Here is a 27,541-nt window from a genome sequence, read left to right as displayed (position 1 = left end):
AAAAAGAATCATAGTATTTTATCAAATTACCATACTTTTCCATGTATAAGACTAGGTGTTGTTGGTTTTTTTTACTAAAAAATAATGTTAAAAAGGAAGGGTAGTCTTGTACACAGGGGCAATCTCCTCCCCATTTTCTTAATTTTGAGTCCCCAAAAATAGGGGGCGTCTTATACACGGAGGCGTGTTATACACAGAAAAATTCAGTATATGTTTTCTTTTTTAAAAAATAAATTCAGCATTATGACATCAACCAAGAATAAAATAATCAATAGGTGTGAGTGTCAGTAACAAACCAAAAGGCAGATAGAAGTTATTATGCAGCAATACTGCTATTTCCGTTTTTTTTTAAGCAATAATTTTATTACAGAGTAATAGGTTTTTTGGTTTTTTAAAGACATGGTTTTTTTGGTTTTAAAGACATTTTATTACAGAGTAATAGGCTTTTTTTTGGTTTTTTTAAGGCATGTAACCATTTATTTTATTACCTCCTTACAGAGTCCCCATTCTAAACTCGCAACAGCCCCGCAAAATAAGACAGGCTAAGACTGCCCACGGAGCACCTTATCCTGGCTTATTATCCAATTTGATAATTGACATTTAGGCAAAGTTCTCTGCTTTGGACGAAACCGGGCTTCACGCAAGTGAGGATATTCACGAAGAATATCTACCTGCAGCGGTAAGACACTTTCTCCTAGCTTCATAAATTCTGGTTTACTAAGCCGAGAATGATTGCCGCAACTGAGACAGGGACGTTTTAGGGGATACCTGATAATATTGGACCGCAGTCAAATAATAAGTGGGTCGGCTGACTATCCAAATAGCACTACTCAACTGACCCATTGGCTGAAATGCAGCACTAACAGGGAGCCACTTTGATCCGATTCTTATGTATCTGCACTAGCTCCCAGTGAAGTACAGGGTCATGTTTAAGGTGCTGGTTTTGACCTTTAAAGCCCTATGCGGCCTAGGACCCTCATACCTACGGGACCGCCTCTCCTGGTATGTCCCACGAAGGACCTTAAGGTCCACAAATGACAACAACTTGGAGGTCCCAAGCCTCAAAGAGGTTTGATTGGTCTCAACTAGGGCCAGGGCCTTTTCAGTACTGGCCCCGACTTGGTGGAACACTCTGTCCCAAGAGACTAGGGCCCTGCGGGACTTGACATCTTTCCGCAGGGCCTGCAAGACAGAGCTGTTCCGCCTGGCCTTTGGTTTGGACTCAGTCTGACCCTTATGTTCCCCTCCCCTTATGGTTTGGATCTATGGGCTACTATTAAAATGAGGCTGTGTTTTAAATTCTATTTTAACCCGTATTTTAAATTGCCCCCCCCCCCAATATTATGTTTTTATCGTAATTTTACTGGTTTTAGCCGCCCTGAGCCTAGCTCTGGCTGGGGAGGGCGGGGTATAAATAAAATATTATTATTATTATTATTATTATTATTATTATTATTATTATTATTATTATTATTATTTTATTATCTTTGCTTTTAGGAACTTGAGTTCTACCTAACATGCCGTAGTTCTTCATCTAAATGGGGGTCTTTGGCCTCATGTCCTGTGCCAATCTAATAATTCCACCTCCCGCAGCTGACGTGCCGTGACCCTCCCTCTGATGCATACGGATTTCACCTGGAAAAAGAAGCCTTCTGAGCCCTGAACTCTTTGGGGTGAAGTCAGCCAAGTCAAGACTCAATGTAGACCCACTGAAATTTGCGACTTAGTCTAATCAGGTGTCTGCCATAGCTGGATCCAACCTTTTGTATCTATTCAAGAGAAGCACCTGCAACTATCCCTCAAGCCGGTCATCGCACTCCAGCCTGGCCAAACTTACCTCTTCTTCGGTCATGCCTTCATCCTCTCCTTCTTCTTCCACCACAAAACTCTCCTTCAGCTTCAGGTATTCCTCATATTCCCGCTTCTCCTCTTCCTCTTTGGCCTTCTTCTTTTCTTCTTCCTGCAAAGCGAGGGAAGACAGAACTGCATTATTTAATGGCGCATTGTTATATTTTTGCAAAGTGCGTCCTGCCGCCTGAACCCACCTCAGGACGGTTTAAGGGCGGCCAGTCACTTGCGAGATATCCTTTATATTAGTAGTGTTATACTTCTTTATATCCTGCCTTTCCCCCAGACCCTGGGACTCAAGGCGGCTCGCACAAATTCAAACGCCGCAGCTCCAAATACAAAAAAGCCCCAATCTTGTAAAAGATAATAGTCGGAAACCAATTAAGCAGAATTTAAAACAATGCAGATTATAAAACCTTGGTGGTAGCAAGCGGCTAATCAAACGAACAACAGCAGTCATAATGAATCAAACGGATTGCTGTAAAACAGGGGTCAGCAAACCTTTTCAGCAGGGGGGCAGTCCACTGTCCCTCAGACCTTGTGGGGGGCCGGACTATATTTTGAAAAGAAAAATATATGAACGAATTCCTATGCCCCACAAATAACCCAGAGATGCATTTTAAATAAAAGGACACATTCTACTCATGTAAAAACACACGGATTCCTGGACTGTCCGTGGGCCGGATTTAGAAGGCGATTGGGCCGGATCCTGCCCCCAGGCCTTAGTTTGCCTACCCATGATGTAAAACAATGGGAAATCAACCAACTGCCAATGCCAGTGTCAGATCAAAACTCGCTTTAACTGTATCAAGAGGGATTTCTGTAATAGAGAAGATTTTCTGATATATAATACAGGAGAAAAGGTTGTGAACGAAAGCACTGTGGAGGTATGGGTGGGAAGTCAATACATGAAGCTCTTTAATTTGAAGTCAGTTTGTAAAAAAAATGGAAATTCAATAAAAATTATATTATTTTTTTAAAAGAACTCGGAGGAAACCTGTTTTCGATTTCCAGCAAGGGGACGGGTCAGTAAGGGAAAGAGCTCAGAAAATGAAAGCAATGCAGTCGAAAGGGCCGTGGCAGACGCCTCGGGTTCAATTTTCAATATCTGCGGGTGGTGCTAGGAAAGACTTCTTGCCTGAAACCCTGGAGAGCCATGACTGGTCAGCGTGAGCAGGACCAAACTAGATGGACCAAGGATCTGACTTGATTTAAGGCAGCTCCCTGGGATTTCCCCATCGACACAACTCCTGCTTACCTTGCTAAGGGGACAGTGTTCCAGTTCCCCAGGAGGAGAGGCAGGCAGCGGAGACAGTTCCAGGGAACCCTCCTCTGTTTCCAACTCTTCATTTTAGCAAGCTGCCTCTTGAGAAGTTCTGTTTCTAGAACTGCTCACCTCCACACGCTGGCTTAGACCAAAAGGGAAACCAACAGTCTTCTAGAGAAAACAGCACTGCCAATTTGCATGAGGCCGTCTCTAATCATTCGCAGAGAAGAGGAAGTCCCCACCCCTCAAGCCAAGGTATCATTTCCACCCCCCAGTTATCAGATTTGACCACGATTTGGTGCAAAGGTGCAAGTTAATTTCTGAAATCCACAAAGATGCAATCTCTGTTCCAATGGCACAACCAGCCCTCTAAAATCATAGAATTGGAGAGTTGGAAGGGATCCCAAGGATCAAATATTACAGACCCCTACAATGCAGGAATCTCAGCTAAAACATCCATGACAGATGGCCATCCAACCTCATCTTAGAAGCCGTGAGTCCACCACGTCCCTTCCACTGTCAAACAGCTCTTACCATCAGAAAGTTCTATCTGATATTTAGTGGGAATCTCCTTTCTTGTGATTCCAGCCATTGGTTCGAGCCCTATTCCTCCAGAGCAGCAGAAAACAAGCTTGCTCCCTCTTCTATTTGACAGCCCCTGAGATATTTGAAGATGGCTATCCTATCTCCTCTCAGTCTCCTCTTTTCCAGGCTAAACAGACCCAACTCCCTCAACTGTTCCTCATAAGGCTTGGTTTCCAGACCCTGGATCATCTTGGTTTCCCTCTTCGTGGGGGAACATGAGAAAATTATTTAATAATAATAATAATAATAATAATAATAATAAATTTTATTTATATCCCGCCCTCCCCAGCCAGAGCCGGGCTCAGGGCGGCTAACACCAGTAAAATTTCAGTAAAAACATAATTAGGGGGGGGGGGAACCAATTTAAAATACAGGTTAAAATGCAATTTAAAATGCAGCCTCATTTTAATAATAGCCCACAGATCAAAACCATAAGGGGAGGGAAACATAAGGGTCAGACTGAGTCCAAACCAAAGGCCAGGTGGAACAGTTCTGTCTTGCAGTCCCTGCAGAAAGATGTCAACTCCCGCAGGGCCCTGGTCTCTTGTGACAGAGCGTTCCACCAAGTTGGGGCCAGTACTGAAAAGGCCCTGGCCCTAGTTGAGACCAATCTAACCTCCTTGCGACCTGGGACCTCCAAAATGTTCTCATTTGTGGACAACATACTGCTTAACATGCCAAAACAGGTTTCTAAACAGATTGCAAGCTGTAAAAACTAGTTACACAAACATTTAAAAGGTAAAGGTAAAGGTACCCCTGCCCGTACGGGCCAGTCTTGACAGACTCTAGGGTTGTGCACCCATCTCACTCAAGAGGCCGGGGGCCAGCGCTGTCCGGAGACACTTCCGGGTCACGTGGCCAGCGTGACATCGCTGCTCTGGCGAGCCAGAGCCGCACACAGAAACGCCGTTTACCTTCCCACTAGTAAGCGGTCCCTATTTATCTACTTGCACCCGGGGGTGCTTTCAAACTGCTAGGTTGGCAGGCGCTGGGACCGAACAACGGGAGCGCACCCTGCTGCGGGGATTCGAACCACCAACCTTTCGATCGGCAAGCCCTAGGCGTTGAGGCTTTTACCCACAGCGCCACCCGCGTCCCACTTACACAAACATTTAAGCACCCGCAACTAAAACATGCAGTGAATCCCACTGCAACAGACAAAAGATGGAGAACTTGCGGCACTGCAGTTGCTTCCATACTGCGACACCCACCATCCCTGACAAGATCCCTTGGCCATGCTGGCTGGCGCTGATGGGAGTTGGCTTCTAACACTACCTTAGGGCCACAGCAAGTTTCCCATCCCTGCAATTAAATGTAAAGGTAAAGGGATCCCTGACCGTTAAGTCCAGTCGCAGACGAATCTGGGGTTGTGATGCTCATCTCGCTTTACTGGCCAAGGGAGCTGGCGTACAGCTTCCGAGTCATGTGGCCAACATGACTAAGCCGCTTCTGGCGAACCAGAGCAGCACACAGAAACACCATTCACCTTCCCGCCAGAGTGGTACCTATTTATCTACTTGCACTTTGACAAGCTTTTGAACTGCTAGGTTGGCAGGAGCAGGGACCAAGCAACAGGAGTTCACCCCTTCGCGGGGATTCGAACTGCCAACCTTCTGATCAGTAAGCCCTAGGCTCTGTGGTTTAAATGTAGGTGGCAATTAAAACAGAAGAGCCAGGCTAGTATGTTGAGGGGATGCCTGCATAATTCGTTAAGAGCCTTTATTCTCCTTTCAAACCAATAAGCTGCATTCAAATGTTATTGATATAAAATTGGGTTTGCATGTAAAAAAACAAAACCCGGGGAGTGTGTATAACACAAGGGAGGCTTTTCGGCAGCAGCACGTCGCAAGGAGCTGAAGCTCTGCAATGTGAGATATTTGCTCTCGCTGATCAGGTGTCTGTGGTAAACCATTTCCTCCAACAAGAAAACTCCACGGGCGAAAGGGAAATTCCCAGGGCTGCTGCATGCTGAAGCAACGGGCGGTTGTGGGGTGGAAGCATCTATCGGGGCCGCTGGGGATTTTGAGAGGAAACAAAGCAATTTAAAAATATACATTTTGGTTTTTTCAAATGCCAGAAAAGACTTGTGGAAAAGACTGCGTGAGAGTGTGCATGAATGCTCAAAATCAGTGCTCCCCTTCCCCTCTAATAGTCTGACCAAGAAAATGCAAGAATAATGGAAGACCAGACTAGAAAATGAGTACAAAATAATTGCTCCCAGCTAGTTTTTATCAGCCATGAGTGCGGAGGGCACAGATTGGTGCCCAGTCTGAACCATGCCCTCCTGTTCATGCCCTTGAGCCATGCTAATTGAAACTTAATCGACACAACAGAACTAGGCAGAACTATGGACGCCTCTTGAGATTCATCTGCCGCAACAGTAGACTCAAGGTCTTGGTGGAGCCAAGTGATTTAATCTCTAAAATGCTTTGCAAAGAAGTCACAGCAAGCCCCCGTTGATAACTGTGGGCAAAAGGGCCCATGCCACCCAGAAAATTTCTGCTAAGTGGCATTTCTTTGTTGCATTGCCTTTGCTGCCACGGAGTAGGCGCGATATTAAGCACTCCCCAGCGTTTGACTGCATTTGTCTAGTTTTTCTGCAATTGCGTCCAAGCTGTCTCCCGGCTTGTTTCATTGCCCTGAGCTCCGGTATATGCTAAGGTGCTGTGGTCTAAACCACTTAGCTTCTTGGGCTTGCCGATCAGAAGGTCGGCGGTTCAAATCCCCACAACGGAGTGAGCTCCCGTTGCTCTGTCCCAGCTCCTACCAACCTAGCATTTCAAAAGCACACCAGTGCAAGTAGATAAATAGGTACTGCTGTGGTGGGAAGGTAAATGACATTTCTGTGCGCTCTGGTTTCTGTCACAGTGTTCTGTTGCACCAGAAGCAGTTTAGTCATGCTGGCTACATGACCCAGAAAGCTGTCTGTGGACAAACGCTGGCTCCCTCGGCCTGAAAGCGAGACGAGCGCCACAACCCCATAGTCGCCTTTGACTGGACTTAAACATCCAGGGGTCCTTTACCTTTACCCAAGTGGGCCCTATGAAGCAGGAGAGGACACTTGGGGTGATCGTATCAATAGCCCAAGCTGCCTGTAAGATCCATCAACCTCTGAGGGTGGGCCATATAATAATAATAAATTTTATTTATACCCCGCCCTCCCTGGCCAGAGCCGGGCTCAGGTCGGCTAACACCAGTAAAATTACAGTAAAAACATAATAGGAAGGTGGGGGGGGGGGACCAATTTAAAATACAGGTTAAAATGCAATTTAAAATGCAGCCTCATTTTAAAAGTAGCTAATAAATCAAGACCATAAGGGTAGGGAAACATAAGGGTCAGACTGAGTCCAAACCAAAGGCCAGGCGGAACAGCTCTGTCTTGCAGGCCCTGCGGAAAGATGTCAAGTCCCGCAGGGCCCTGGTCTCTTGTGACAGAGCATTCCACTAAGTCGGGGCCAGTACTGAAAAGGCCCTGGCCCTAGTTGAGACCAATCTAACCTCCTTGCGACCTGGGACCTCCAAAATGTTGTTATTTGTGGACCTTAAGGTTCTCTGCAGGGCATACCAGGAGAGGCGGTCCAGTAGGTACGTGGGTCCTAGGCCGATCTGAACACCTAAATCTCACCAGGAAGTGATCCAACCATGACAAGTGACTGATGCAACCCCCACCCCACTTTCAGATTATCTTCTGAATAATCTCGAGATCCAGAGTGTGGCCTGCCACATGAGTCAGGCCAATGACATGTTGGGACCACCATCTTGGGGTGGACACTGAAGCCCCTAAGAACCAACACTGGGAGCCCTCAACACCATCTCTGTCAGCTCAGGGAGGGAGACTGCTGGGCAGAGGAGCAGGCGGCAAACCAGCAGAATCCCTAATCTGTCCCAATTACCCTACGCCAAATGCAACAGGAAGTGGACAGGACTCATGGAGAGAGAGAGAGAGAGAGGATTTCTGTGGATCACAAAAACTCCCTGTTCGCCACCCTCAAGTCTGTTCTGATGCTGGACAGAGCACCCAGTTGGGCATAGCTGGGCAAGACCAATTCTTCCCTGCTCACCCACCCAGGTCTCGGTAATACAGACCAGGGCAGCCTCCTCATCCACAATCAAATTATGGATAAGGGAGGTCTTATTCAAGACCGACCTGGTGTTCATAAGAGGCAGTTGTAGACCGGAGGACAGGCAGATAGGACGACCCCAATTCCTCTCCCCAATGGAGACCCCCCACCTCCCACACGGTACTTTCCTTTACCCAGAACCATTATGTTTCAATGGAATTCAAATTGCCATACGATAAAACACAATATAGAGGAATAAAAGAAGCAATAAATTTGCAGTTAAAAACAGGGCATTAAAATTGCTACAACAGGGAGGAAAATCATTAAGTAGTCGGCCAAGGCCTTCGACTCTTTTCAGGTGGTTTGTGGCGGGGAGAGGAGAGTGACGTTTGGGAACCACTGGCCCAATTTATTTATTTTTAAAGCAAGAAACAAGTTTCGAACGGTTAAGCAAGCTCAACCAACATATGAAAACCAAAACTTCCCTTTGACACTTCTATTGGCTAGCCTTTCCCTTCTCTACTTTGGAATCAGCAAGGAATCTAAATTTTGCATTGCAAACAGACAACTGTTCGTTAAAGGCTTTTGCAAACGTGAACAAAGAAAGAAGAACCTGGAAATGCTTTAGTTTTGCTTGGTAACAGGGGATTTCCCCCCTGCTTTGAGGAAGTTAAGAAAATAGTCTGAGAATAAGCAATGCAAAGCTCAGTTTGAAGCGAGAGATTCCTGCGATCTCCCGTGGAAACTCAGGCAAAGCAAGCCGGTTTTCGGCATGGAAGTTTTCTGCACCTTATTACCAGTTGCAAACAGATTGAGTTATCTCTCCATTCCTTATACGATTTGCACCCCGCTGACTTATCCGTTAAGTCGCCAGCTTAGCGGTAAATAGCGGGTTTTGCTCGCAGAATGTCCCAGGTTGATGCAAGCTTTATCTACCGTATTTTTTGCTCTATAAGACTCACTTTTTCCCTCCTAAAAAGTAAGATGAAATGTGTGTGCGTCTTATGCAGCGAATGCAGGCTGCACAGCTATTCCAGAAGCCAGAACAGCAAGAGGGATTGCTGCTTTCACTGCGCAGCGATCCCTCTCGCTGTTCTGGCTTCTGAGATTCAGAATCCCCCCCCCCCCCCGTTTTCCTCCTCCAAAAACTAGGTGCGTCTTGTGGTCTGGTGCATCTTATAGAGCGAAAAATACATTATTTGGATCACTTCTATACTACTTCACCAATAGACAGCACCGGACTTTGAGAGCACAAGAAGCCAGCAGGAACTCCCACTAGTCCCACTCAGGTTGGGCAGAGGTCAGGGATGATGGGAGTTGTAGTCCAACAACATCGGGCGAGTGTCACCTTGGCCACCAGTGGCTCTGAAGAGCCGCCCGCCCGATCCCATGTGTTCGTGTACACTTGCACCGAGGGCACCCTCTTGCAACCATTATACTGTCCTGTAAAATATACTGATGACACAACATTGATGGCAGAAAGTGAGGAGGAATTCAAGAACCTCTTAATGAGGGTGAAAGAGGAGAGCGCAAACTATGGTCTGAAGCTCAACATCAAAAAAACAAAGATCATGGCCACTGGGCGCATCACCTCCTGGCAAATAGAAGGGGAAGAAATGGAGGCAGTGAGAGATTTTACTTTCTTGGGCTCCATGATCACTGCAGATGGTGACAGCAGTAACGAAATTAAAAGACGCCTGCTTCTTGGGAGAAGGGCAATGACAGGCCTAGGCAGCATCTTGAAAAGTAGAGACATCACCTTGCCAACAAAGGTCCGTATAGTTAAAGCTATGGTTTTCCCAGTAGTGATGTGTGGAGGTGAGAGCTGGACCATGAAGAAGACTTGATGCTTTTGAATTCTGGTGCTGGAGGAGACTCTTGAGAGTCCCATGGACAGCAAGAAGATCAAATCTATCCATTCTGAAGGAAATCAGCCCTGAGTGCTCACTGTAAGGACAGATCCTGAAGCTGAGGCTCCAATTCTTTGGCCACCTCATGAGAAGAGAAGACTCTGGAAAAGACCCTGATGTTGGGAAAGATGGAGGGCACAAGGAGAAGGGGACAACAGAGGACGAGATGGTGGGACAGTGTTCTGGAAGCTACCAGCATGAGCTTGACCAAACTGTGGGAGGCAGTGGAAGACAGGAGTGCCTGACGTGCTCTGGTCCACGGGGTCACGAAGAGTCGGACACGACTAAACGACTAAACAACAACAACAAATATATATATATACTGAATCCATGAAATATGGCTGGCGCTGCAGCTGCTGTCTCGCCAGGGGTGGAGTTGAGAGACTAAGGGGAAGGCTGCCTGCCCGTGCGGGACGTGAAGAACAAGGGGTGCAGGAGGGAGATCTGTAGCCCAGTGGCAAAGAATCCATAGGCATGCAGAAGGTCCTAAGTTCAACCCCCAGCGTCTGAAGGTGGGGCTGGAAGACCCTTACCTGAAACCCTGGAGAGCTGCTGCCAGTACGTGCAGACAATACTAACTAGACCAAAGGCCTTACTCCTGTGTGTGTGTTTTTCAGCTCTGAGCAAGCCTTAAGCGCCCAAATTTCCTGTGCCAATACTGCTTGGCTTTACTCAACGTCTATGCAATTCTCGTTTTCTCTCTCTCTATATATATGTGTGTATGTACAGTGGTACCTCAGGTTAAGTACTTAATTCGTTCCGGAGGTCCGTACTTAACCTGAAACTGTTCTTAACCTGAACCACCACTTTAGCTAATGGGGCTGCCTGCTGCTGCCACGCCGCCGGAGCACGATTTCTGTTCTCATCCTGAAGCAAAGTTCTTAACCTGAAGCACTATTTCTGGGTTAGCGGAGTCTGTAACCTGAAGCGTATGTAACCTGAAACGTACGTAACCCGAGGTACCACTGTACGTATAAACACATACAGTCGTACCTTGGAAATTGAACGGAATCCATTCTGGAAGTCTGTTCGACTTCCAAAACGTTTGAAAACCAAATCACGGCTTCTGATTGGCTGCAGGAAGCTCCTGCAGCCAATCAGAAGCCGCGGAAGCCCCGTCGGACGTTTGGGTTCCAAAAGAACGTTCGCTAACCGGAACAACCACTTCTGGGTTTGCGTCATTCAGGAGCCAAAACGTTCCAGGGCGTTCGGGATCCAAGGTACAACTGTATAATATATATGTGGGTGGGTGTACAGACACCCACACATGAAATTTAAGGTGTCTTGCGGCATAGAGGCAAAGATTGAGCTGAGAGCAGGAAGTGCCCAATACAATCGCACCTCGCTCATAAACCCGCCAGACGATTTCACACAACCCACTCTTTCTCAGCCTCCCCCCGCCCCCATTTGCAATGTGAGAGTAAGAAGGAACTTCTTTTGCAGGGCTGCAGAGCGAAGCATTTTGAGGGTATTACGAAACCTCCGTAACTGCATGCATTTATATAACTTGATGAAGAAACGGTGCCCTGAATATTCTCCTGCGCGCTCTCTCTCTCTCCCTGATCCCTTTTATCTTGTGCGTCATTTCTATTCAGATTGTAAGCCTGCGTGTCGTTTTTCAATCAAGCACCTAAAAAAAACTTAAGGTGTTGTGCAAAGAACAGCAGCAACAACAGCAACCCTTTTTTAGTGTCTCCCAACTTATGAAGTACCGGTCAGGTTGTAAGTATACGAAGTTTCTGAAGAAGCGACTGGGACCTGGACCAGGACAATGGCGGCCTACATAGTACAGTGGTGCCCCGCAAGATGAATGCCTCGCAAGATGGAAAACCCGCTAGACGAAAGGGTTTTCCGTTTCTGAGTTGCTTCGCAAGACGATTTTCCCTATGGGCTTGCTTTGCAAGACGAAACGTCTTGCTAGTCTTGCGATTTTTCTCTCGCTCCCCCCCCCCCTTTTTCTAAGTTGCTAAGCCGCTAATAGCCTTTTAGCAGCTTAGCCGCTAATCCTTTAATAGCCGCTAAGCCGCTAAACCGCTTAGCCGCTTAAAGGGTTGCTTCGCAAGACGAAAAAACCGCTAGACGAAGAGAATCGCGGAACGGATTCTTTTCGTCTTGCGAGGCACCACTGTACAACCTCTTGGTCTTACGATCGACAGCCAGATCCCTGCGGGAAGGCCCACAAACAGGACCCGGGTGCAACAGAACTCTCCGTGCTTCTGCACCTTCCACTTGTGTAGGTGCTCCAGAGAAGTGGCAGGGCACAGCCATTGGAACTAGTAGCTAGCATCTGACCCAGACTCTGCATTCATCCTCTGAGTCCCTTCTCCGTGTGCCTCCTCTGTGAGAGGTCAGGAGGGTGGCAACACGAGAACAGGGCCTTTTCTGCAGTGGCTCCTGTTTGTGGGATGCTCTCCCCAGGGAGGCTCGCCTGGCGCCTTCATTACGTATCATTATGTGCCAGGCGAAACCGTTCCTCTTTAACCAGGCCTTGGGCTGATTAATATTCTACTGCCTTTTAAATGTGTTTGTGGGAGGGGGTAAAGTTTTGTTGTTTCTGTTTAACTATTTATTTGTGCTTTTACCTTGTATTTTTATCTTGTGAGTTGCCCTGAAATCTTATGATGAAGGATGACACATCATCACCATGATCATTTGTCCAATCCTCTTTCAAAGCTGTCCAAGTTGGAGACAATCACCAGTTGAAATTATGACACATATCGCAGAACAATCACATCTTAGATGCGTGATTTCAACCATGTACAGGTGAAAGCTGTGTGATGGCCTAAGACTCGGGCTCGGAACCAGAGGAGTCTCAGTCTGTACCAGATCCTTTGCCTCAGGCAGCATCTGAACAGAGTTTGGGGCCTGATTCTGAAGAGTCCCAGTCTGAACAGGCTCCCTTGCAACAAACACCAGCTGGGCCGAGTCAGGGGCCTGAGCCTGCCCTGGCTCCAGATGCCTCCAGCTGGGTTATCACTTACATCTGCTCCACTTACATCTGGGTCAGGGGAGGCTAAGGTGGCCTCTGGGTCTAGTAACCCACCAACGTCTCCCGAGCTGCAGAGACTCAGGTCTGAGAGAAGGAGAGACCTGAGTACTCGCAGGAGGAGTGATCGCCTTCAGGCAAAACAGGGAGGTGAGTCGCCGGGGGATCAGGACCGGCCTTTACCCCGACAAAGATAAAAGGCTATCGGACCCCGCCCCAGGTTGCGGGAACCTGCCTAAGACCCTGTGCCTGACCTTGCCTGGTTTCCTGCCTCGTGTCCTGCCTTCGCCCTGTCTGACTGACTCCTCGCGGAACCCTTGGATTTGGGACCGGACCTGGACTGCGTGGCTTGGGTTAACCCCTGGGCCCAGCACAAGCTGGCTGAAAGTGCACAAGTTAAATCCAAGCTAGGGAAAAAGCTGAAAGGCTCAGCCCGCCGGCTCTAGGATGCTCTCGCGAAGCCATCTGAATTCTCACAAGATCTTGTGTGAGCGTCCCTGGCCTTCAGGAGCCGGCATGCTGAGTGGGTCTCCCCACCGATCCCCCCACAAGCAAGGCAGAGAGCTCAAAAGCTTTGCGCCAGCAGTGCGGGGCATTCTTTCTCTCTCCCCTTCGCTCGCTAGCCAAGGGTTTGAGACTACACAATTTCCATGGATACATGGAACCCTTTGAACTGAACCCCTGTGTAAGATGAATTGTATATTTATATTTTTGCCTTTTCTCGGGAAAGCTCCTGGTGGCGTACCAGCATGTCCCAAGCAGCCTCCTCCCTGGTGGTTTATTTTCTGATGTCTTTGCACCAGGTCCCACATGGGACATTTCTGAATTCACAGCACACCCGTCTCAAATCCCAATCCTTTCGCCCCACCTGCTTTTCCTCCTCCAGGCGCAGTCGCTCGTCCTCTTTGCGCCGCTCCTCCTCTCTCTTCTGCTCAAGCTTCTTCCGTTCCTCCCGTTCCGCATCTTCGGCCTTTGGAAATTGGGGAGCAGGGAGAAAAAAGCGAGGTTATTCTGTTGCAAGTTTGCAGGCTAAGTCCACCTACCTGCTACCTAACCACCTAACACACGTACACACACGTATGTAGGGCATGTGACCCAAGTACATCAGACAGGAGTGGGGAGGGAACCTTTCTCAGTCCAGGGTCCCAGATTCCCTTCTGAGTAACCTCCCAAGGGCTGCATTCCATCAGTGGGCGGGGCCAGAGGCAAAAGGAGGCAGAGCCACAAACGTAAATGTGACCTTTGTGCAGAAGGCTAGTCTGTAGCCACACCCTCCTCCAGCCTCCATCACAGCAAGAGACATAGCCAGACTCCAAGGACACATTCCAGGCAGGCAAAACCACTTGGCGAGACGAGCAGGGCTTGTGATGTGTGTGGCTTTGAAGGGCCAGGCAAGAAGGTATGGGGGTCCACGCCCAGCCCCTGCTTCTCCAACCTTGACCAGAAGATCATCTCCACCCATATCAACCTTCTCGGTTGGTTCTTGTAATCAGAAAGCCCTCTTAGTGGAGCCACCTCTTTGTGCTGCCTAGGTTTTGGCCCACCCGGGGCCTTCTCAGTTGTGGCCCCGTCCCCTTGGCAAAGTACCTCTGCCCCCCTTTGTTTATTTAATTTTATTTTTTTGCATTTATATCCCACCATTCCTCCAAGGAGCTCAAAGTTGGTGCACATGGTTCCCTTCCTCCCCATTTCATCCTCACAACAAGACAGGCGAGGCCGAAAGACTGTTGCTGGCCCAAAGGCAGTTTTTTTACCATTGCAACATGGGCGAATTTCTGCACACACTCATTTCCTTTCATTTCCAGGGGAAATGAAACATGGTGCTGACCGTCAGACAAGGGCTTTTCCCACCCGCCTTGCCTTCAGAACAGAGTTGCTGCCATGGGCCTTATGTCTCCGTGTCTTTTATGAACCGAGCGGAAGACTATGAGTCATGGAGGTGGGGAGAGAGAGCATGTGAATTCAGCAGTGCATCGTTCGTTTTTGGTTGCTAGCTTGCTAATGTTGCAAACATTGTTTCATGGGTTATTTGTGCTGTGATGCTTTGCAAGTCTTATAGTACCACTTTTGCTGTGGTTGTGCTTATTTTAAAGCAGCATAGAAATATATGCATCTGAAGGCAGCCCTGTATGGGCAAGTTTTCCAAATTTAATGTTTTGTCGTTCTTTCATATTCTGGGAAGCTCAGGGATCAAGAAGACAAGAAATTTAAAAAAGAATCGGAAATGTTTATAATGTATATACAAAATCATTGTAAACAGGTCAAAACCTTAGGAGGATTTTAAATACACTTGTAATGCAACAGAACAGTTAGATAATCTAGGAAGATGAAAAATTGGAGAAGTACTGATATGCAGTTGAAAATAGAATCAATAGGACCCATGGAAGGTTTGGGGGAAAGTCAGGAGATTCAGAGCAATATTGATATTTGGATTTTGTACTGTTTTGTGTTGTACGTTTATATTTTGGAAAATCAAATAAAATATTTATTTAATAATGATAATGATAATGATAATGATGATAATAATAATAATAATAATAATAATAATAATAATAATAATAATAATAATAATATAGTGGTACCTCGCAAGACGAATGCCTCGCAAGACAAAAAACTTGCTAGACGAAAGGGTTTTTTGTTTTTTGAGCTGCTTTGCAAGACGATTTTCCCTATGGGCTTGCTTCTCAAGACGGAAACGTCTTGCAAGTTTGTTTCCTTTTTCTTAACACCGTTAATACAGTTGCGACTTGACTTCGAGGAGCAACTCATAGAACGCGGTGTGGTAGCCTTTTTTGAGGTTTTTAAAGACTTTGGTGATTTTTGACGCTTTTCCAAAACTTTCCCGACACCGTGCTTTGCAAGACGAAAAAAATCGCAAGACGACAAAACTCGCGGAACGAATTAATTTAGTCTTGCGAGGCACCACTGTAGTGGAATGAAACGAAATACACTCACAAACCTCTCTCTATCCCCCATCCAGACAAGTATCACATTCCAGCCACGCAAAAGGGATTCGGGTACAAATAAAGGCTTGTGAGGTGTATGCCTTGGAGGGAGTCATGCAAACCAGGTCCATGAAGGGGGAATCCTGCAGGGCTGCGATTGGCGTGCAAGCAAGCCTGAAGTTCCCTGCTTTGCAAACTCTGGAGAAGACTCACCTCCCGCTGAGCCTTCCTGGCTTGTTTCTCCTCTAGCTTCCGCTGTTTCTTTGCTCCAACCTTCCCAGAAAACGGAGATTCAGCCGCTTCGGCTCCATCGTTCTCCTCTGCATAAGGATATTAAATGATTAAGAAGAGAAAATGAAAAAGTAACGAGAGAGAGCCCATTATCAAAGGGATCGCACAACAGGGGGCCAACTTGGCTGGCTCCTACCTGTCTTTCAGGAAACTTCTTAAGTCTTTCCTGGGGGCTGGGACGTGATGCTATTCGTGCGCGAATGATTCTGATTTTAGGCTATTTATATAGGGTAGTTATAAATTGTTCATCTGTTTCGCTGAATATTTATTGCCGGCTCCTGAGAGAACCTTTTGAGTCGGTTGGAGGGGAATCTATCTTAACACAAAAAATATTGGCGTTAGGGCTGGGCGATACCTGGTTTTTGACATCATGATGTATCACCAGGTAAACATTGCAAAAAATACCAATATGGCATGATGTCTGAAATAAGGATGGGGCTATGCAGAGGCCTTCACAGTTTTCCCTGCACCATGATTTCTACATAGTGCACACACGTACATCATGATACGTGATATATTGCAGGGCCAGAAATTATGAAACCCCTATCACAATCTGGACTTCAAACTGGTTTTGGATATTGATGTATCACCCAACCCTAATCAGATGATGGACAGAGAGAATGACCTGAAACAGGAGGCAAAGATTCAGGGCTCCAAGAAACGATAACTCTGGAACATACTTGGGAATTGGGAAGAGGGCACCAAGGCTTAGCTGATATCACTCTACTCCTTATCAGTTGTGAGCTGGTTGTGGAGTGGGAGGCCTGGAAAAGAAGGCTGGCTGCATTGGGAGAAGTCTGAACCCGGTTCATAACAGGTTGTGGCTTCCCAGACTAGAGGGGTTCATATTCTGAACCCCCAGTTTTGAAATATGCCTGCATCACTATAGGACACCTGCCCTGTTGCGACGACTACTTGCGTGCAATAAGCGTGGTTCTATGTTCTTGTTTCTGTTCAGAGATTCTGGCAGTTGCAACACGAGGCCAAAGGAGACTCTAAGGCAATGTGTGGCTTAACTCTGTGTGTGTTGGGGTGTGTGTATTTGCTCCTGAACGAAGGGTGCATTCAAGTTTGATCCTGACTCTTGCAGGGTCCGTGTGTGAGGGACTCTCACTCTTACTGTTGCCACTCTCATCAGATGACCCCACAACACAATCAAAAAGTTAGGCTGCCACGAACTCCCAGATGAGATCTTGGTGTAACACTAAACTGTGGTTTAACATCCACAAGCCTTCTCTGTATTCTCCTCTCCTCCCACAGAACAGCTGTGAGGAAGAGGATGGAAGTGCCTGCTTCCATTTTCAACTAACCAACGTTTGCTATATCCGAACCAGGATCTGAAGTTCAACTGTGGTTTATCCAGCTGTAAACCATGGTTTGCGCAAGGTTCAACGTTTGACAAGCTGCTGACACTAGGGAAATTTGTGGCTTAGTGTGTGTGTGTTTGTGTATTTGCTCCTGAATGAAGGGTTCATCCAAGTGTGATCCCGACTCTTGCTACGATGAGGAGGATGGAAGAAGCACTTGCTTCCATTTTGAACTAACCAAAGTTTCCTACATCCGAACCAGGATCTGAAGTTAGTTTTAACCATGGTTTATCCAGCTGTAAACCATGGTTTATGCAAGGTTCAAAGTCTGACAAGCTGCTGCCAGGGGACGGGGTGGGGGGGAAAGCTTCCAGTCTCCTTGTTGCAACCGCAAGGGAGGAGCGTACAAGCCAAAAGCTAAATAATGTAGCTACAGGTGGGGAAGTGAACTTCCAGATGTTGTGGATTCAAACTCCCATCAGCCCCAGCAGGCACGGTCAATGACCAAGGATGATGGAAACTGCACTCCAAAAATATCACGAGAGACACAGGTTTCCCATACGTGCATAATAATAATAATAATAATTTTATTATTTATACCCCGCCCATCTGGCTGGGTTTCCTCAGCCACTCTGGACGGCTCCCAACAGAACACTAAAGACAGACTAAAACTTCAAACATTAAAAACTTCCCTAAACAACTGTTCCATATGAACTAGGTCAAAATATTTTTGACGTGTCTGAGAATATCAAGCAGCCATGGTCAAAAAGCAAGGAGCCAACTTATGGCATTGGCCTGGTCAGCGGACAAGTGGCTCAAGCCTAATGCAGCCTCGACTCAATCCCTGATGGTGAACTCCTTCGCTGAACTGAAAGATTCAACACAAGCAGTGCCGTGCCTCCGAGATTACTTCAATGGGTTTGGTAATTTGACAGAAATTATAAGCAGCCTGGCCTGAAAACATCAAAAGCGCTTTTTTCTTATTTCACTCTTTCTGAAATGCCTTCGCACTTCAAAGAAATCCACCCCAAGTTGAAAAGTTCAGAGCTGTCAATTTGCCATCTGGGCGCCGCTAAAACGCAATCGTGAATTCAGCAGGCGCACGGTTCGTGCAGATCAAAGACGAGGCTCTGCCACTTTCAAAGTGGAAAAGCACAGTCCCCTTTCAAAGAGGGAAGCCAGCCTCGCACGCTTTTTATGTGCTACCAATTTCACAGCAAACAAAGCACCTTCCGTTCCAGCGGTTGTGCAAGTTCCCACCAACGGAATTTTTCCATGCCGCGTGGCAAGCTGGCTGCAGTGGCAAGGACTTCTAGTGTGGAGTTATCAACATAACCTATGGCTCCTGATCTACATTAACCCATGGCTCCTTCCCCATGGAACTTCTCTCACTGACTCTATGTATATGCTGGGAGCTACCATCTCCCATCTCTGGAACAGGGAAATCTTTTTTTCCAGCCAGAGGGCCACAATTCCATTGGAGGAACATTCCGGGGGCCACATGGCAGGGTGAAGGAAGGAATACGTGCTTTTAAAGCCTTAAACGGCCTCGGTCCAGTATACCTGAAGGAGCGTCTCCACCTCCATCGTTCTGCCCGGACGCTGAGGTCCATCTCCGAGGGCCTTCTGGCGGTTCCCTCACTACGAGAAGCCAAGTTACAGGGAACCAGGCAGAGGGCCTTCTCGGTAGTGGCACCTGCCCTGTGGAACGCCCTCCCAGCAGATGTCAAAGAGAAAAATAACTACCAAACTTTTAGAAGACATCTGAAGGCAGCCTTGTTTAGGGAAGCTTTTAATGTTTAATAGGTTATTGTATTTTAGTGTTCTGTTGGAAGCCGCCCAGAGTGGCTGGGGAAACCCAGCAAAATGGGCGGGGTATAAATAAATAATAATAATAATAATTTAAAATGTAGCTTTCTACGGTAGGCCATTTTGAACCCACTTTCCCATGCACCCTCTCTATCTTCCACCCAGAGAAACAAGAAGCATGGCCAGGGCACAAGGGCACTTTCCAGCCAGGCAAAAACACCCAAGGAAGATGTGAGGCAAAGCAGGTGAGGGGGCGTGGCTTGGGGAAGAGGGTGTGGCTGAGGCATGTGGCCTGGGGAGAATTGCAAGAGCCAAACACAGAGATATGGAAGGCTGCATTTGGTCCCCCAGGTCTGAAGTTCCCCATCTGTTTCCTATCCCACATGCAAACTCCAGGATAGATTACAGCCTCCTACACAGTTGTGGCCTAACCAGAAAATGGCCCCAGTGCTATCTGAAAGCCGCCTGTTTTTAGATGATCTATCATGAATCTGGAGGTGATATTCCTAGAATACTGCTATTTGTCAGCTGGCTCAGCTGCTTTTGTTTTCCAGATTTAGTGCTCTTTGCAATTTTACTGGCATAGTAGTAGTAGCAGTAGTAATAAAAATAAAAATAATAATAATAAATTTTATTCATACCCCACCCTTCCTGGCCAGAGCCGGGCTCAGGGTGGCTAACACCAGTAAAATCACAGCAAAAACATAATAGGAAAAAAACAATTTAAAATACAGGTTAAAATGCAATTTAAAATGCAGCCTCATTTTAAAAGTAGCCCATAGATCAAGACCATAAAGGGAGGGCAACATAAGGGTCAGACTGAGTCCAAAGCAAAGGCCAGGCGGAACAGCTCTGTCTTGCAGGCCCTGCGGAAAGATGTCAAATCCCACAGGGCCCTGGTCTCTTGTGACAGAGCGTTCCACCAAGTTGGGGCCAGTACTGAAAAGGCCCTGGCCCTAGTTGAGACCAATCTAGCCACCATGCGACCTGGGACCTCCAAAATGTTTTCATTTGTGGACCTTAAGGTCCTCCGTGGGGCATACCAGGAGAGGCGGGCCTGTAGGTACATGGGTCCTAGGCCGCATAGTAAAACAGTGAGCACGTAATGTTAAACCAAACCATGGTTTAGTGTGAACAACCAAGCATGCGGAGATGCAAGGGTGGAAATCGCAGCCGCTGCCACGCTACCCAGAGCTGAGTCGTGGTTTGGGCTTAGTGTTATGTCCAAACTTGGGTTCATGCAAACCGCAAGCCTGCATTTGGGTGTTCATGCTAAGCCAAACCATGGCTTTACTCTCAGCAGAATGGCAACACAAGGAGGAGAGCGAAGTGGCTGAAATTTCTGCTCTGAGTACCCCCGACCTTTGAAATGATTTTAGAAAGTTGTATCATTTTACTGTTGTTAGCTGCTCTGAGCCCTGCTTCGGCTGGGGAGGGCAGGATATAAATAAAATTTTATTACAGTGGTACCTCAGGTTAAGTACTTAATTCGTTCCAGAGGTCCGTTCTTAACCTGAAACTGTTCTTAACCTGAAGCACCACTTTAGCTAATGGGGCCTCCTGCTGCTGCCGCGCCACCGGAGCACGATTTCTGTTCTTAACCTGAAGCAAAGTTCTTAACCTGAAGCACTATTTCTGGGTTAGCGGAGGGTGTAACCTGAAGCGTATGTAACCCGAGGTAGCACTGTATTATTATTACGATTGTTGGCACTTGGTCATGGTTTGACTTGGTGTTAGCGTCCAAACTGGATCACTGTACATTTACTGTTTTTTAACCGCCGTGGTGCATTGTCTTGGATCCTCAAAAGGTGGGGTGTAGATGCTATAAACAGACATTTGTGAAGTGAGCACATGGGTCCTAGTTGGCCACTGTGGATGGAGATGGGATGCTGGACGAGATGGGTCGAACAGGCTCTTCGAATAGTCAAAAACTAATCTGACAAGGAGAAGCTGCTTGCATCGGTTACCTTCTGCCGCATCCTCTGCCTGCTGTGAGCGTCTCTGAACCAGCACCCTGTTCCCCAGGTTCCTCCGACGTCGGGGCATCCCCTCTCCCCGCTCGCTGGTGTGGGGTTGAGGCCTGCCAGCTGCCACAACGGCCGCCACATTCTGCTGGTGCTCCTCATCACCTAGAGAAAGGGGACATCTTTGATTGTGTCTCAACCACAGCTAGCTTATTCAGAACCGAGTCTTTTGCTTCAGTACTATTACTAAGGAATTTGTGCGCAAAATGCTTTGAAAAGAATGTAACGGCGCACCCTAAGCATGGAGTTAAATGCGTACTGAACTCATGGCTCAATGGCACCATCCACAGGACACACAGCTCAATCCTATGCATGTCTACTTAGAAGAAAGTCCCATTGCGTTCAGGCGACTGTGAATGGCATGGGTGGGGAATCCTGTGGCCAGATGTTGTGGAACATCTGCATCCCGCGTCATGAAGGCCATTGGCCTTGCTGGCTGGGGCTGATGGGAGTTGGGAGTCCACGAACCTCACGGGTCAGGGGGTAAACAGGTTCATCTCTTCTGCTGTACAGGATTGCAACCCAAATGCCCCAGAAAGCATTGCTCAGCAGAGATTGAGACGGCGATGCATCTGAAAATCTGATTTCCCCTGCTAGCTGCAACTCTACAGACAGGAAAACCAATGGCAGAGCTGACATGTTAAGTATTCAGTAAAGATAAAGGGACCCCTGACCATTAGGTCCAGTCGTGGCCGACTCTGGGGTTGCGGCGCTCATCACGCTTTACTGGCCAAGGGAGCCGGTGTACAGCTTCCGGGTCATGTGGCCAGCATGACTAAGCCGCTTCTGGCGAACCAGAGCAGCACACGGAAACACCGTTTACCTTCCCGCCAGAGTGGTACCTATTTATCTACTTGCACTTTGTCGTGCTTTCGAACTGTTAGGTTGGCAGGAGCTGGGACTGAGCAACAGGAGCTCTCCCCGTCATGGGGATTCGAACCGCCAACCTTCTGATAGGCAAGTGCTAGGCTCTGTGGTTTAACCCACAGCGCCACCTGCGTTAAGTCAGGAATTTTGAAATACGCCCTGAAGTTTCTCAGAGTTTTATACTATTGGAGAAAGTCGGGATATCCCAAGGAGTAAATTGCAACAGTCCTTTCAGACCTAGAGTGGTATTCTGTGTGTTTTTCCATGAGCACGAGGACTTCCATTTATGCAGCGGGACTTGGCCCAGCCCCAAACTTCTCCCTGCACTCTGCACTCTCTCAGAATCTGTTGGTGAAGCCCCCAAAACAGATTTTGGGGGCACGCAGGGAGAAAAGGGGTGCAGTTCTGTCGTGCAGCCAAAAGTCCTTGCACTGATGGAACCAAGTACGATGAATCTTGCCTCTACTTGCTGGGGTAATATTTACAAGACACTTTGAACCGGTCCTATCAGAAGGCAAGGTGGGTCTTGCCTGCCTCATCTCTTGTGAGAAGTGTCCATCATAAATAAATAAATAAATAAATAAATAAAGGAGTGCTTTAATCAGGTAATTTTTAGACTCATGAATTAAGGTTCTTAAGGGGAGAGGAGGGAGGCTCTTTTAGGTAGCAACATGTATTACTTTGCTTATTTCAAAACGTGTGGCAGGAATCCCTGTTGCAGCACATCCATGACTGTGTGGGTCTGAGGAAGCGGAAAATGTCTTTTTCCTTGTGCCCTGCATGATCAGCCACACAAAGTTCATCTGAGCAAAGTAATGGTTTCTACAGCAAACTGGGCTATGGGGTTAGAATATACAGTATATACACGTATATTAGGCACTTCAGCTGTAATTCTAAATGTCGCCTGTTATGCCTGCACTTAAATTCAACTTCTAAAGTTCATCTAATTGCAGTGGCTCCCTGTTTGTGGAATGCTTGCCTTATATACCTTCACTCCGGATCTTTGGGTGCCTGGCAAAAGCATTCCTCTTCTCCCAGGCCTCTGACTAATTAAACAATCTATGGCCTTTTAAAATGTCTGGGTGGGGGTATTTTGTTTGTTTGTTGCTATGGTATGTGTTTTTATATTTTAAACCACCCTGTGATCTTCAGATGAAGGGCAGCATTGAAATAATAATAATAATAATAATAATAATAATAATAATAATAGGATTAGGAGTACAGTTATTGCATATTCATTTTGTCTGTAAAAAAATCATAATTTATTACCTAGTTGTCTGTATAAAAAATAATAATCATAATTTTATTACCTATTTTTTCAGTTTTACAATTTGTTGTTCAGTTTCAATTTAGCTTTGTTGGCTGTTGGGCACACTATAAATGGACTGATGGGGGGGGGGGGACCTGCTAGAATTGGATATTAAAATGGAATGAGTGAACGCTTGCACAAAACTACAGAAACTTCTGTGTACAAATTATTTATCTAAGGAAATAGTCCTTCATAGATACACACTGCCAGGATGTGGATAAAGGACCACATGGTTTTTTAAATTTTATTTTGCATGTGCTTCATGGAAATATCCAAATAATAACAGCAACATAGCAACTTTGTTGGCTTGCCGCTGCAACCGCCCCCCCCCCCCCATCACAAGTGAACTGGCTTTTGAGTTCTACTGAACTCTCCTGCAGCCTTGATGTTAAATCAAAAAGGGGAGAGAGAAGATGCAACCATCAAGAAACATCGTATAAGACCCGCCTGCACTATGCAAAGAGTGTAAAGATGGAGAGTCAGGAAACAATTCTGCAGACCGAGAAAAGTTAGCTTGTGCCCTGAAAGGTTGCAGCAAGACATGCTGAGACCAAGAAGCAATGGCCACAATCCCTTTGAAAATACCATATTTTTCGCCCTATAGGACGCACTTTTTCCCCTCCAAAAATGAAGGGGAAATGTGTGTGCGTCCTATGGGGCGAATGCAGGCTTTCGCTGAAGCCTGGAGAGCGAGAGGGGTCGGTGCACACCGACCCCTCTCGCTCTCCAGGCTTCAGGAAGCTCTGCGCAACCCTCGGGAGACCGGCTCCGAGGGTTGCGCAGAGCTGCCTGCAGTCCCGGGCTCAGCGCAGCTCTGCGCGGCCATCGGGAGCGAAGTCCCACCCCGCTCCGGATGGCCGCGCAGAGCTGCCTGCAGTCCCGGGATCAGCGCACTTCTCCCCATCGCCAGCGCACTTCTCCCCATCGCCAGCCCCACAAGCTCGGGGGACAGCGGGGAGGCAGAGCGCGCCTTCCCGCTGTTCCCCGACCTGGTTCTTCCAGCCCCGCACCTGGGGGGGGGGAATAATTTTTTTTCTTTATTTCCCCCCCAAAAATCTAGGTGCGTTCTATGGGCCGAAGCGTCCTATGGGGCGCAAAATACAGTAATAATAAAAAGGCAGCACTAACTTGAATCTGACTCCAGCACTACCTGGAACTCACAGGCCCCTTCAAAGGAGGGGAGCAGAAGCAAGGACGGGTTTTTTTTAATTGCAAAACAGGAGATGAAATTTAGACAAAGTCCCATCATTGGGTGACAGAAAGCAATCTCGCCTGAGCTCTAGGATTTTCTCTCCTCTGCAGCTAACATTTGTACTTTTCCAATGCAGAAAAACCTTGCCTGAAGTGGACACAAATGCATGCAGTAGTTTTGGCTACTGGGGGGGGGGGGGGATCATAACAGGCCCCTTATCATGATACCCCATTAGGAACTGCCCGGAGATCTATGAATGAAGGGTGGTAGACCAATTTTAATAATAATAATGGCAGATTGTAAATAAATAAACAGGACCAACTGAAACTACAAAGCAGCGAGCTAGCTTTGGAATTTCACAGAACTCTTTCTCGGCCTCAGTGCTGAACCAAAGCAAAGAACTTTGTGTGGCTTGGGTGTGATATATATATCTTATCTTATTTTTGTTTCCGGGAGGGGCACAGGAACACAGGAAGCTGCCGTGAGCCAATTGGCACATTTAGGTTAGTATTGTCTACGCTGATCCCTGGCTTTTTTCTGGCCCATGTAGGACCAGTCTGGATAGTTAGCCTTGGTGAAGACTTGATGTTTTTATCCCCAAAAAAGTTTTTGATTGAGTTTCCACTGAAATGAGGTTGCATTTTAATGTTTTAATGTATTTTAATCTTGTTTTTTAAGCTGTATTTCAATCGTTTTTATATTTGGTGTTAGCTGCACTCAGAAAATGCCCTGTGCTGTCCCCTGCCCCAGAGTTATATGCAACTTATCCCACAAGTGTAAAAGTGGTGTGTGTGTGCGTGCGCGTGTGTGCGGACGCATGCACACGCATGCACACGTGCACAGAAGTGTCCTAGACACATGGAGTTGTGCAATTGTGCAGTTATCTTTTCCCAACTAAGCCCTCCTTGGCTTGCGAAATGTCAAGTCTGCTGACGTGGATGCCTGAAATGTCATTAATGATCTGCCGTGAAGTGCCATGAAGAAGGGATGTCAGACGTACAGAAACTCCCGCAGAAAGGACCAGAAATAATTTCTGGCTTCTCTGTCCGTCCGTCCCCATCTATACGGGGCACAGAGTTCAAATACCGGGTGCCGGGTCTGGTACACCTCTTAATGGTTCAGGGTGGAATTGCTTAAAAAGGCTCGTTTCGGGGCAACAGGGGCAGATGCTCTAAACACTTGATTGATGTGCCCTCAAATACAGCAGAACCCCAAGTGCATGCATGTGTGCATCTAATAAGAGTGGTTATTTTTTTAAAATTTCTGGTGAGCACTGCCAGCACAGCTAAAGCACAGTAAGGCGTGCAGCTGTGATTATATCCACTGTTTAAAATTACATTATATCTTGTAATTTTACATTGTGAAGCACACTGAGATCTTCAGATGATGGATGGTATACAAATTTAATAAATAATAATAATAATGTAATGGGCCGACTCCATCCTGTGTGAGGCACTCTGCGTGTAGGGTTGCCACCTTTGTTCTGGCAAAATACAGGACAGGGCGGGGCGAGTGGTGACCGATTTTATTTTATTTTTTAAAAAATCTGGCGCTGAAGTGACTTCAAAGCAATCCATTACAATCTGTTCCATCCTAACAGGATGGCCCTAACTTGGCAGAGAGGAGACCTGAAATGCAGGAGAAAACTCACTGATGAAGCACACAGCATTCGGTAGCAGAAGCAATAATAGGAATAATAATAATCAGTGCTTTTTTTCCTGGGGTGACGCAGGGGTACACATCCCCCTAAACCATGGGTAGGCAACCTAAGGCCCGGGGGCCGGATGCAGCCCAATCGCCTTCTAAATCTGGCCAGTGGACAATCTGGGAATCAGCTTGTTTTTACATGCGTAGAATGTGTGCTTTTATTTAAAATGCATCTCTGGGTTATTTGTGGGGCATAGGAATTCGTTCATTTCCCCCCCCAAAAAATATAGTCCGGCCCCCCACAAGGTCTGAGGGACAGTGGACCGGCCCCCTGCTGAAAAAGTTTGCTGACCCGAGCCCTAAACATTTTGTAAATCTAAGTTTGGCCTCATTGGGCAGCAGTGTTTCAATATGAGTAGGAAAATGAAAGTAACTCTAAATATATATTTTTTTTAGGAAAAAGCACTGATAATAATAATAATAATACGCAGCTGGGTGCAACCCAATCTGACTGGGTTGCACCAGGAAGCGAAAAGCAGCCTCTGGGGCTGGGGAATGGGTATCAGTCAGGAGGTTGGGAGGAAAGGAAGAGGCACTCGGCACATGCTCAGAGGCGGTCTTATTTAGACACCCACCCCAACGGGACAAAGCTCTTAAAGATGTTGTAATGTAATGTAATGTAATGTAATGTAATGTAATGTAATGTAATGTAATGTAATGTAATATAATATAATATAATATAATATAATATAATATAATATAATATAATATAATATAATATAATATAATTACTATTACACGTATTAGGACTCCCCCCCCATAGACTTCTCTTTCCCACAACCTTCCCCCCCCCTCTTTCCAAGCAGGTGGGAGATTCCGCGCCCCCCTTACGGACCAGGTAGAGAACTCGGCCCCCCGCCCCGTCCTACCCGCGCGCGCCTGTCCCCTGACGCGGCTGACGAAGACGAGAAGCGCCGCCAGCAGCGCCGCCGCCAAGACGTAAAGCACCGGGTCCATCTTCGCCTCGCAAGCTCCGCCCCTTTTGGCCACGCCCCTCCCTCCGACGCCGAGAGGAGCCCGGCCAATCCGGCAGAGGCGACGTGTTCGGCGCGGCTCGGGAAAGCAAGCCACGCCCACTTCTCGGAGAGAGGGGCGGTTCCAGAGCCAACCGCCGACGAAGCGTCCGGAGTGAGGAAACTGAAGCGCTAAGGGGCGTTCTCCCGCGGCGTAGCCTAGCAACCGGAGAGGACCCCGCCCGGCCGTTGTTATGGCTGGCTAGTGAGGATGCCTGCTTGGAAAGTGGGCTGCGCCAGTTTCCCCTCTCTTTGCCATTGACAAAGCAGGCCAAGACCCTAAATGGACCCCAGCGCCGGCGCTTTCTGTGACGGTGACGCTTTATGTAGCATAGGGCCCTTTTAAAAAAAAAATGGATTCGAGGGGCTGGCTAAGTAGCTGCCTGCTGAGCAGTGGGTGTGGGGCGGGTTGGGTCTTGC

The 27,541-nt window shown here is 47.2% G+C and overlaps 1 protein-coding gene across 1 annotated transcript in view; it reads right to left on the bottom strand.

The window, feature by feature from the left end:
• The window catches only part of DDRGK1 (DDRGK domain containing 1), a 38,932-nt gene extending 11,800 nt beyond the window's left edge, over nt 1-27,132 (bottom strand). The window contains exons 1-5 of the mRNA XM_028744189.2: nt 26,978-27,132; nt 20,977-21,138; nt 15,816-15,922; nt 13,526-13,627; nt 1,838-1,960 (exon numbers count right to left, since the gene is read on the bottom strand). Coding sequence (XP_028600022.2) covers nt 1,838-1,960; nt 13,526-13,627; nt 15,816-15,922; nt 20,977-21,138; nt 26,978-27,065 — 582 coding nt within the window. The 5' untranslated portion in view covers nt 27,066-27,132. The remainder of the gene's footprint in view (nt 1-1,837; nt 1,961-13,525; nt 13,628-15,815; nt 15,923-20,976; nt 21,139-26,977) is intronic.
• Nucleotides 27,133-27,541: the final 409 nt, after the last annotated feature.

This window comes from Podarcis muralis, chromosome 9, assembly GCF_964188315.1.
Source record: "Podarcis muralis chromosome 9, rPodMur119.hap1.1, whole genome shotgun sequence".
Lineage (NCBI taxonomy): Eukaryota > Metazoa > Chordata > Lepidosauria > Squamata > Lacertidae > Podarcis > Podarcis muralis.
The sequence above is the reverse complement of the archived record's forward strand: the minus strand, read 5'-3'. Positions and strand labels throughout refer to the sequence as shown.